General features: G+C 30.2%; 1 protein-coding gene across 2 annotated transcripts; it reads left to right on the plus strand.

Moving 5' to 3' along the window:
- Positions 1 to 8,933: 8,933 nt before the first annotated feature.
- On the plus strand, positions 8,934 to 12,452 carry LOC139839975 (nudix hydrolase 17, mitochondrial-like). 2 transcript variants are annotated; one of them, XM_071830191.1, is made up of 6 exons: positions 8,934 to 9,174; positions 9,398 to 9,488; positions 10,281 to 10,364; positions 10,483 to 10,611; positions 12,016 to 12,295; positions 12,417 to 12,452. In XM_071830191.1, the coding sequence occupies exons 1-5, from the start codon at positions 9,104 to 9,106 to the stop codon at positions 12,130 to 12,132; spliced, it is 492 nt and encodes a 163-aa protein (XP_071686292.1). In that variant the 5' UTR covers positions 8,934 to 9,103; the 3' UTR covers positions 12,133 to 12,295; positions 12,417 to 12,452. The 2 variants fall into 2 exon arrangements, with proteins under 2 accessions (XP_071686292.1, XP_071686293.1); XM_071830192.1 differs by lacking the exons at positions 12,016 to 12,295; positions 12,417 to 12,452 and adding an exon at positions 11,555 to 11,813.
- The last annotated feature ends 326 nt before the right edge of the window (positions 12,453 to 12,778 follow it).

Raw genomic sequence — 12,778 nt, forward strand, 5'->3', positions numbered from 1 at the left:
TAGATTCTACGTAACAGAGCACCCTGGTAACTAAACTTAACGCTATAGTGATAATTACCCCATTCATTTTAATACACGTAAACCAACGTGTCTTAAACTCAAATAACATACGTCCGTTAAAAGGCTAGCGCTCTAGCTCGGACGGGGATGTCAAGCCCTATGGATCCATATACAATTATTCGCGCCCACCAGTCCATATCCTATGTACTGGCAGCTACTAGTTACCAAAGCTAAGGGATTTTCTGTTTAACTCAGTGTAGAATTTAGTATGTACTTGTGTCTTTTTGCGTTTAAAATAATTTGCATGTATTCTCAGCCCAAAAATATTTTAAGTATTTAAAAAGGGAGACTATAAACTCATAGTTCAATATTGAGACTCAATATTATAGGAAAATTGCGTAGACGTAATGATGATAGACGACTGTATGGTTGGCCTTGGATTCAAGAACAATACCCCGAACAATACCCAATATTTCCTTAGCTTAAAGCGGTTTGAAACCCGAATTAAAACACCCTCGAATATACTTTATTATTATTAAACTTAAAATTAAAATTATAATTATAATTATAATTATAAATTTAAATTTAAATTGAAGAAGAATTAGAAAGGGTTGAAAAAAAATCGTCGAGCAAACTGGTGTATTTATAATACTTTTCCATTTACTGTAGCTCATGCGATCGCATGAGTTTTCAGTGTTTTTGCCATGCGATCGCATGGCCGCCTTATCCGTTTTTGTTTGCTAGTTCGTCGACATCAAATAGTGTTTACTGTAGCAAATAGTGTTTACTGTAGCAAATAGTGTGTTACTGTAGCAAATAGTATTTACTGTAGCAAATAGTATTTTACTTGTACATCTTATAATATATATATATATATATATATATATATATATATATATATATATATATATATATATATATATATATATATATATATATATATATATATATATATATATATATATATTTACATAATATTAAATCATATAGAGAATTGGTTTAAATTAGTCGAAATTTTCCGGGTCATCACATAACCTCCCCGTTAAAGAAAATTTCGTCCCGAAATTTTGAGTAGTACCTGTTTCATGAGCGATATCAGTGAACAAATGTGGATATTTTTGCTTCTTTTGATCTTCACGTTCCCAAGTAAACTCGGGTCCTCGTCTTGCGTTCCAACGAACCCTAACTATCGGTATTTTGCTTTGTTTTAATTGTTTGACCTCACGGTCAATGATTTCAACAGGTTCTTCGATAAAATGGAGTTTATCATTGATTCGTATTTCGTCAAGAGGAATTACGACATCCTCTTCAGCTAAACATTTCTTTAAATTTGACACGTGAAATGTGTCATGAACACTACTAAGTTCTTGTGGTAGCTTTAATCGATAAGCAACTGCTCCAATTCTTTCGGTGATTTCAAAGGGTCCTACATACCTAGGACTTAGCTTTCCTCGTTTACCGAATCGTACAACGCCTTTCCAGGGTGACACTTTCAACATGACTTTGTCGCCCACTTGAAATTCTAGCGGTTTTCTTCTTACATCAGCATAACTCTTTTGGCGGCTCATGGCCGTTTTCAATCGCTGTTGTATTTGAATGGTCTTGTCGGTGGTTTCATGAATAATTTCTGGTCCAGTAAGTTGTCTTTCTCCTACTTCACTCCAACAGATAGGAGATCAGCACTTTCTACCGTAAAGTGCTTCAAATGGCACTGTGTTGATGCTCGTATGATAGGTATTATTGTATGAAAATTCCGCCAACCACAGTTCACTGTAGCACTGTAGCAAAATACGGTTTCACTGTAGCAATAGTGTACTGTAGCAAATGGTGTTTTACTGTAGCAAATAGTGTTTTACTTGTACATTTTATAATATATATATATATATATATATATATATATATATATATATATATATATATATATATGTGTGTGTGTGTGTGTATGTGTGTGTGTGTGTGTGTGTATGTATATATATTTACATAATATTAAATCATATAGAGAATTGGTTTAAATTAGTCGAAATTTTCCGGGTCATCACATCTGATGATTTCTACATATAGACAATCACCGTAAATAATAGTTTACAATAATACTTCCGTTGACAATGCAGTCAAAATAGATACATGGTGATGGTTTTGTAAATGCAACGTTTTCTCGAATAAAGTATGTATGACTCCATGCACATAGCTTGTATAACATATAAGCAAACAGCGGAAGACTTCTAGGAACCTGAGAATAAACATGCTTGAAAGTGTCAACACAAAGGTTGATGAGTTCATAGTTTTAATGTTTCGCATAATCTGTATATAAAGGTGGATCACAAGATTTCAGTTCTTTCATCCAGAAACGTTTATCAAAATATTCTACAAGATTGAGCACCCTGGTAACTAAGCTTTAACGTCTATATAATAAGTACCCCTGTTTTAACATACATGCAACCAACATGTACAATACACGCAAACCAACATGTACTAACCTCAAATAGCATATGTCTGTTTTATAGTTCAGTCTAGGGTTTCTATACCTGGAACAGACGGGGATGTCAAGCTCTATGGATCCATATATAACTACTCGCGCCCACCAGTTCTTATAACCGGTAGTTACTAGTTACCAAAACTAAGGGATTTTCGGTTCAAACTCAGTGTAGAATTAAGTATGTACTTGTGTCCATTGTTTTTAAAATAAAGTGCATGTATTCTCAGTCCAAAAATATAGATTGCAAAAGCAATTAAAAAAGGAGCAAATGAAACTCACCTTAGCAGCACATAAAGTCGTTCACCGAAATGTGACCGAAACTTGAAATACCAAATAACCGTATATCTCAACCTAGAGAACATATGTTGGTCAATAAATGTCTATCAAGCTAGGTCAGGTCATAGTGTATCACAATCCTAATGCTCGAGATCGACATACAAAAGTTATCAAAAGTCGTTTCAACAAGTTAATCTGACTCAATACTATAGTTGAATGATCATGGCAATCGAAACATTTTAACATTTCACATAGTTTTCAAATACTTGTAAAATTAGACTATAGTTTTTATAAGGCTTTAAAATATGATAAAACAATCAATTTTGACAATTGTTCAACAAGACGAGACGTGCCTTATATAGAAATTCATTTACTCGATTAGTAATATTTGAAAATCCACTTTATCAATCTTATAAACAAGTTGTTTAAATATTAATTGCAGATTCAAAAGCAATTTCAATTAACGTCAATAATAATTCAGTTGATCATATCTTTTAATTCATTCATCGAAATTACACGATTTCTAAATGAAAAGTTATTGATTTTTCGACAGCTTTCCAATAACATGCATATCATATATCTTATATCAGTTGTATATGAATTAAATTCGTGATTCATCATAAACTGTTTAACAACAAAATTAAAGCATACCAGCATGTACAAACATATATACTCGAGCACTAGACATGTATACACTATTAATATATAAAAGATAAGATATGAATGCTTACGTATCAATATCGTGATTCAATATTGCAGGAAAGTACGTAGACGCAACGGAGATGATAAACACTAGGTTTGACCTTTGACTTATGGTCATAACCCCCAAGCAATACCCATAACCTTTATAGCTATAGCCCATAGTTTTCTTAGCTCTAACCGGTTTGAAAACCCGTTTTGAAAGTGACACGCTCATGATCTCGTCGTAGTATTTTATGTATAATACTACTAATAATAATACTCCTAACTATAAAATTAATAATAATATTTATTTTAATAATAATACTAATAATAATATAAATATAAATATAAATATAAATATATATACAGAGATAGATAGATAGATGAGATGTGTGAGACAGAAACCATAAATGATCGAGCTTTTATAGATGTGTCCTGAAATCCCCTGCCATGCAATCGCATGGCTGTATAGGCATTTTCCCATGCGATCGCATGGGCCAACTGTCCAGCACTCAAATGTTTTGTAATCTAGCTCGTCGACATAATTAAATAATATATATAATATATTTAATTTATATAATTAATTATATATTATATTAAATTCACGTGCATAGTTGACTTGTAATTTTCGTTCTGATGACTCGTACGTTGTCACTCGACTTATGTTCCGGTTCTGGTTTCTCGAACGCATTTTTGTATGCTTAAAAAACTAGTACTTTACGTTTCGTGACTCGTACCTTTATCAAAATATAAACTTAAATTATCCATAAACTATACCACTCGAAATATAACTTATACATTTGAGTGTTTTGGTCATTTACTTCTATAAATCATCGTCTCGTTATTTATTAATATGATAGTATTTATCAAACGTTTCATAACCAAGTTAATATCTATTCTCAATATTTATAAACACGTTTTAAATATACGTCGTAAGCTATTCATACAATTAATATTCCAACTTATCATATATATTCAAATAGATATATAAACCAATAAGTTTAATGCACAGTATCATACAATTAATACTTTGTTACGCTTTCAAGTTATAGTGTATATATGTATCTATTTACATATAATTGTTCGCGAATCGTTGAGAACAATCGAAGGGTAATTGAACATATGAAAGTAATTCAAAAATATTGAGATTCAGTTTTACAGACTTTGCTTATCATGTCAGAAACGTTAATCATACAAAGATTAAGTTTAAATTTGATCAGAAATTTTCGGGTCATCACAGTTTGCGAGGTTAATAATTAAAATGAGGTTTTTTTACCCTCGCTTTGCACAAGATATTTCACTTTGATAGAGTAAAAAAGAAGATAAATTATAAAGTGTACAATGAAAATCAGAAAAGTTAAGGGGAGATATTTTTAAAAAGTATAACTGGAAGGGTGAAAATAAAAATAATGAATTAAGGGGAAATTTAACTTAAAGGGTAAAAATAAAAATAGTAAAAAAAAAAGAGAAAGAAGTAAGGGTGGAAGTTTTGAACCATTGATCTCACCTGGAGGTGTTAGGGACTGACTAGCTGGGATGCATTGTATTTGTATGGTGGTTTATTATATTTAAAAAAAATTATGACTAGAACTAAAATAAACTGAAAAATATAAAATAATGGGTATTCTCCTTTAAACAGTAAATGGGCCACTCATAAGTAGTATATGTATATAATATAATCTATGCATAATGGTTTGTTTACCTAAAAATGAAGTTTGTTTGCCTAAAGATGAAGGTGGTTTAAGGATCAAACATCTAAAAGGTTGGAACTTTGCTCTTATGTCTTATCATTTGGAGTTCGATCACTCATAAACCACCTTCATAGGTGCAATGGATTCATGAATATCGCCTAGCTTCTTAGGATATATGGACGGTAACTGTTCTGAAAAATGTTGGTTGTGTATGGCGAAAATCACTAGGAATGCGGGATTCCATACGTTCTGTGATAGTTCACCGAAATGAAAATTATAACTTCCGCATTGTTCGATACATGGAGCAAACAATGTTATTCCATCGTGTGACATCTCTGTCGTTGGTTTTAATTTCGGTTATAAAGTCAGCGAAATGTATAACATTAATGGATGGAAGTGGCCTGAGATTTGACATAATCAACACTCAACTCTGTGATGATTACGGATCCAATTCTTTCTGATGACAATGATTCGTTAGACTATAAGTTGAGACTGGTCTACATAATATTTCTTTAGACAGAGTTTGTAATTATATTTGCACCCGTGATGATAAAGTTTCGTGGTATCACGTGGTGTGGTTCTCGCATTGCATTTCGAGACGTTCCTTCCTAGTTTGGTTTCTTGTTGGCGAAAAACTCAAGACGCGAGATGAACTTCACATGTGGATATCTTATGATTCTTTATTAGTTTGTACGCTTTACAATAGACCTAATTAATTTCATAGTCATTTATTCTTTGTGCATATGCTAAATATAAAGTAATCGTGTGGTTTGATGTTTTGGCTAGTTGTAACAATTGGAAGCAGGAGGGGAACCGCCTCATGGCAAGAGGGGGCAACCGCCCCTAGTGACCAATAAGATGTATACATATGTGAGTCTAGTGTGAGTTAATTTGAAGGTTGTATTTGTGGCAGAAAATTGGGTTTATTAAGTCAAAAAATTTATGGGTGAAATAAAATTAATAATTAAAAAACCTATAAACTTAGATCCAGTTCAGGTAATTGGGAATCATAAGGCTTCATTTTCGAGAACCATTGGTATATTTAAGTAATAAACAACGCTTATTTTGTGCAATAAAATTAATATATCTATACATTATATAAAGCGCGTTTCGATAATCCTACTTGTCAACTCCTCATTAATTCCTACCACGTGTCAACGTACTCCTCATTTATTTCTGCCACGTGTCAGCCTATCAGTTATTTCCATCTATTAATTGATTTATTAGATTTTCTAATTTAATTTAATATATAAATTTCATTATTTAAACTATATATTATATTACCATATAATATTAAATGATATTAACCGATACGTGTTTTAATTATATGAATAATATTATGTATTACATTATTATTATTATTATTATTATTATTATTATTATTATTATTATTAAGAATTTATTTTAAATTTTCATAAATAATATTGTTTTAAACGATACGTTAAATTAATATAAATATTGATAATATTTTATATATATAAATGGTCATGATGGTTATATATTGGAAACCATTTATAACATATTTTTTTAATAAAAATTATAAAATAGATATATTTCTTTATTAACGTTATAATATTATTTATGAATAATATTTTATATAATATTTAATTAATTTATGGTTTGCGCATAAATTTAAATAATTACGTTAATATAATATTTGTAGAATATTAAATAAATGCACGGACTCATATTTTTCAATTGAAGTTAAAATTGTTAATTGATAATCCTTATATATATTTAAATGTATGTCTGCTCTGGTTCGTTTTATATTTTGATATAATGGAATTAGCTTGTACTAAAAACATATAAAATTAGAGATGCACATAAAATATTATTCTTAATGATAAGTTTTAAGACAACTTTTTAGATGCTCATGTTTGGTGTTTTATCGATTATATGTCAATTGAATTATAATGATTTCAACTGACGGGCTCATAATTAATGTGTTAGTATTCAATACTAAGAGCAATGGGAGTTGTTCAAAATTTTCACCGTTTCGATAATTTAACGTCGGGGACGGTGGACATCCTAACTCCGCGCCGGTTTTAAACCGGCATTAAATGTCTGCGTCGCTTCCCACTGTTGCCTATGTAACGTTGTGATTTTATATTTGTAATATATAATTAAACTAAATAATCAATAAAAAATGGATTTATAATTGATTATTTAAAACTGAAATTTAACACTGAACGATTTCTCCTGTTTTGGCTTCGGTGTTAAATCTCAGTGTTAAGCTTAACACTGATATTTAACACTGAGCCTAGTGTTACGACTTCTAGTGCTCTAATGTTTTCGATACAAATGTTATCAGTAATAAAAGATTTTTTTATTATAAGTGTATTATACATTTGATTAATTTCAATATTAACGTTATCGACTGCTGATTTATACAAATGTCGTGCAACGCATGGGCTCATAAACTAGTTCTATGACTTCTATCTATATATATTCTACTAGTTTTATGAACTCGTGCGTTGCACGACACTTGTATAAATTAGTATACGATTACGTTAGTATTGATACTCACCAAATGTATAATATAATTATAATAAAAAAATCGTTCATCACGTGTAACATTTGTATCGAAAGTATTAGTATCAAAAGCATTGTATACGATAACGTTAGTATTACACACACTTTATATAATGTATGATAACATGAGTATGAGGTATTGAAAACATTAGAATCGTTAACGTTAGTATTGGATACAATTACAATACAACAATCAGTTGTTCTCATTAAATGTCGCAAAGTTTCTTGAACATAGAGTTATACGTTTATGAGTCCGTTCGTTAAAATACGTATCGCAAATGTCAAAAAATTGATATATTTTAAATTTATTTAAATATCATATTTTGTATTTGGTATAGATATTTGATTATTTATTTAAATTAATTTATATACCTAATTTTATTTAAAGTTTATTCATTTATTTTCCGTACATTTCACACACACATTTGTGTTGTGGAGTATAATTTATGCCCAAATATAATCTTATGCATTAGAGTGCATATCTTGTTTACTACTTTTTATGTGTATACCTGCTAATATTGTAATTTAATATTTAAGTAATTGTATTGTACTTAAAATATGATTAAACAAAATTAACTTTGATATTCATATTATTTTATTTATTTATTTTAAATTATTATTTAATTTTATATTTTTGTTAACGTCAAATGTGAAGTTCTATTGCTCATGTTACTTCTATTTTTTTATTTATATTATTTAATTTGATATTTAAAGTAAATTGTATTATATTTCAAATATGAATATTTTTTTTATTTGAGAAAATTAATTAAATAGATGAGAAGAATAATATAGTAATACCTGACAAGGCTTAAAGAGAAGTTGACACATCAAAATACATGTACTTTATATAATTTATACTCCCTCCACTCCGTCCCAAATCAATTGTACATTATTCTATTTTGGGATGTTCCAAATTAATTGTTTAGATTTTTTTTCAACCAATCAAAAGAGATTATTCTGAAGAGAGAAAATATATTATTGGTGGAGAATGAAGTTAGTAAAATTTTCTAAAACTGCGTGTTTTTTGTCTGAGGACAATAGATTTGAAACGGAGGGAGTAGATAGATAGATTCCACCCTATAATATGTAGCCACGCAAGCTCACCGAGGCCGGTGGGTGTTAATTGTTGATCGTGACATCCGCCCACCATCACCAATTATTCGATTTTAGCACTACCACCCAGGCCTTCTATATAAACCTCCAAACACCCTAAGCTACATATCTACTTGCTTCTTATTACTCTCTCTTATCCTTACACACACAAACACACGCATAAAATATATTTCAACGTAAACCCAAAACAAAAACAAAAACAAAAAAACAAAAAAAACAAAAAAAAAAAAAAAGTTAATCCTCAAACAATTATTCTAATTTTATTTCTTGTTGTTCCACACACAAAACACCTGTTTTTCTTCTTACGAGATCCAAAAAGCTAAAAATCGAAGATATGATGTGTATGGTTTCCAGAACTGGACGTGATTTGCAACGTTACGATATGGGTCGTAGACTCGTCGTCGGGTACTTGTTTTAAGTTATACATGACTTTACTTTATATAGATAACTGCCTATGTTTCTATTTATGACTTAAGTTTGAAAAACTTAAATATACATATCATAATTTCTAATAATGTACGTACGTAACACTTGAAAATAAATACTCCGGACATGCTAATGTTTAACCGGCCTAGGTTGATAACTTTTTGGGTATGATTATAATTACCAAAATTCGATCTTTATGCAGGTGTATTCCCTATAGATATAAAAATGTAAATGGTGAAGTTGAAGTCCTCGTTATCAGCTCGCAGAAAGGCCATGCTATGATGTTTCCTAAGGTATTTATTTAATATAGTTTTTCAGTAATTATACTGTAAATAAAATTTAAAATTATTAAAAATTGTTGGAAAAGACCAAAAGAAATAGAGACAGGCCACTTGATTTGAACAAATACTAGTACTATATATAGACTATATATGGCCCACATAAACTAATTTATACTCCTTTGTCTCATAGTAGTAAGTCTTAAAGTTTTTTTTTTTTCCCTCTAATATCTTTATTTTATTTGTGTTATATAATAGTTAGTGAAACTCATGTCAATAAAAAGTATATCAAAATTCAATTCATTCATATAATTTTTATCAAATATTATATAATACAAATAAATATATTTAATGTTAAAGTTGAGAAATAAACACTTTGAAAACTAAAAAACGAGACACTTATTATTATGGAATGGAAGGAGTACTTGCATGCATTGTTTGGGTGTACTCATGGAATAATGTCAGAGATTGTAATAGGATAAAACCCTTCACTACTGGGTATATGCCCTTTTGGGGCGGGATAACTCGCCGTCAATGAGCCTAAAATATGCGCAAAAACCTTTTTTTATATCTAAGTAAAAGTTTTTCATGTCAAACTACTCAAGAAGGGAGTAGTTTCTATCAAATGTATGCAGCCTATATGGGTTTCTCATTACCGTTTTCAATCCTATTTGGAGTAACCAAGGGTCAGGGTTCCAATCACTGAATTTTTGGGTTTATTTGAAGAGCAGTGCAACTTTATCCATTTACACTTAATTATCTGGTTAATAAAATTTGACATAATATAATTTAAAACGACAATCGCAGGGAGGTTGGGAGTTGGATGAATCTGTTGAAGAAGCTGCTTCAAGGGAGTGCTTCGAAGAAGCTGGTGTTGTTGGCATAGTCGAGGTTTGAATATATATATATACATTTAATTTTGAAGAAATTAAAGATCGGTTTAATTGTTTAATTAATTAATACAACTAATATGAGACTCAATTATATGATGTATATGTATGTGTTGCAGTGTGAATTAGGAAAATGGAGTTTCAAAAGCAAAAGCCAAGGAATATATCGCGAAGGGTACATGTTTCCGATGCTTGTAGCCGAACAACTTGAATTTTGGCCTGAGAAAAACCTTCGCCAAAGAGTTTGGGTGAGTTCTGAGTTTTTTCTTTCACGAGTAGCTTAACGATTCGGATTTCCTCCAGAAAGTGCGTGCGTACATGGCAAATGAGAGTATTCGATGCCGACTGTTGACTTTCAAAAAAAAAAAAAACATAACACATTAGTTACGTATTTATTTATATATTTTTAGTCTCAAATTTTCGATTTATTTGGTCACAGCATTTGATTATTCGGTTTTCTTGATGTATAGGGTGTCCCGAGTTCAATTCTTTAGTCGAAGGTTTTTTTATCCTTTTTTTCCTTTTTTTTTTTTTTTTTTTTTTTTTTTTTTTTTTTAAGTTTTTGCTACTTTGTTTGGTACTACTCCGTAGATGTCAAGGTTGTAAAATTAATTGTTGGAATCATGGCTTTCTAAGTTCTTGTACTAGCTTTTCTAGCTTCTTACTAGTGAGTTTTTGTTTTTTGTTTAATGCATTCCTCGTTCAAAAAATAACAAAGGTTATCCAAAAAAAAAAATACCTTTTATCACTAAATTAATTAGTTCAAACTAGTTATCGAACCATCGCTTCGCGCCGGGGGTTCGATTTTCAATGTATTTTATTGTGTTTAGTTTGTAAAATTTTTTCGTGGCTAACGATTATGCCGTTGAAGCGCAACTCGAGTCGAACTAAAAGGTATAACCCGTCAAAGATTTAAATGTTATTTTACATCTCCGCGTTTCGCTATAGAATTGTCGACTTTTAAAAATTTAACGCAAAATCAACGTGTATGAAAAGTACCTCAAATATTTATCATTTTTTTAAAAACGTCCGTTTTGCGTATAGTTAGTGACATTGTGTTCCTAAAATTATTTCGAGTTTAACGATGTTTTCGGAAAAATTTAACTCGTTGCGAGCGAGAAGATATGACCCGTTGTATATTTGAGTGGAGTTTAGTTAAGATTTTTTTTTATGAAAATGGTTATTTGACAGGATGGCGGTTTTAATTTTTGAACAAAGGTTGGGGGCTTTACTTGTGAAAAGGAAAAAAAAAGTGAAAAAAAGGAAGAAAAAAAAAGTGAAAGGACGAAAATACCCCTGATTACAATTCATCATTTTTGTCTAATAGTTAATATGATAATGATTATTAATTGCAATGAGTTTATCGGTCAGACTTAGCCTTCAATCTCAATCTTGCATGTAATATGGTTATCTTAAATAAACTTGTGGATTAATGTAAATGTCAAATTTATTAGCGTACTTAATTTTTCCTATCATCTAACTAGTTAATTTATTTTAATCTATGCTGTTCTAAAAGAAAACTTATTACGGTACTACTTAAAAGTAAACATCTGTTAACTTTATATAAAAAGTTTAATGTTACAAATTTATGATACAAATTAAGTATTTTAATTAAAACTGATTAGAACAAAAAATAATGATGGTTTTTTCAGATGAAAGTAGAAGAAGCAAGAGAGGTTTGCCAGAGTTGGTGGATGAAGGAAGCTTTGGATGTTTTTATTGAGAGACTCACTTCACCAAACAAAATTTCTAGCATTAGTTTTTCATAATAACTAGTATTTATGAAAATAATCTAATTAATGACATTAGTATGTTCAGTTAATAAATCACTTTCTTGATGTACATATATTTCACAAAAATGTCCTCTAAATAATGAAATATATCGGCAATGAAAAGATACCAAATTGAAGACACTTTTTAGTGAACGAAGAGGTTTGTCGATGATTTTAGTATTTATTGATAATCCTTTTGAGTAATTGCACGTTCAGTTCATTCAAACTAACTCGATAATGTTTTGAAAATAGCGTGAGCTAAGAGGTTGTGTCCATTACAGGATCAAGGGGCAACACCCCTTGCAGAGAGGTCTAGGAGATAGCATCAGAATACTCAAACGACATTTACCGCTAAAATACAAGTATGTAATTCCCACCAAATCTGCAATGTTGCAACATGTAGAACAACGAAAAATAAGTTATTGTATTATTGTAAAAATATTTATGTGAGACTAGGTAACATAGAAACCCTGTAAAATCTTAACGTACCAAACTCACGATCATAGTGCGAGGTAATTGATATAGAACGAACTATTTTCTCTCTAATAATTTGCTAGTTTGAACAAATTTATATTCGCCAATATAGGTGCATATTGCTTGAATGCATACCCACTTTCAATAGCATTTTGTTAGTATAGGATCC

This window comes from Rutidosis leptorrhynchoides, chromosome 4, assembly GCF_046630445.1.
Source record: "Rutidosis leptorrhynchoides isolate AG116_Rl617_1_P2 chromosome 4, CSIRO_AGI_Rlap_v1, whole genome shotgun sequence".
Classification (NCBI taxonomy): domain Eukaryota; kingdom Viridiplantae; phylum Streptophyta; class Magnoliopsida; order Asterales; family Asteraceae; genus Rutidosis; species Rutidosis leptorrhynchoides.

What these genes read in the sequence shown, in the direction of transcription:
- LOC139839975 (XM_071830191.1), top strand. Translation starts at nt 9,104, where the DNA reads ATGATGTGTATGGTTTCCAGAACTGGACGTGATTTGCAACGTTACGAT. An exon ending in GGTCGTAGACTCGTCGTCGG is followed by an intron (nt 9,175 to 9,397) that starts GTACTTGTTTTA and finishes ATCTTTATGCAG; the next exon opens with GTGTATTCCCTATAGATATA. An exon ending in GTGTTGTTGGCATAGTCGAG is followed by an intron (nt 10,365 to 10,482) that starts GTTTGAATATAT and finishes TATGTGTTGCAG; the next exon opens with TGTGAATTAGGAAAATGGAG.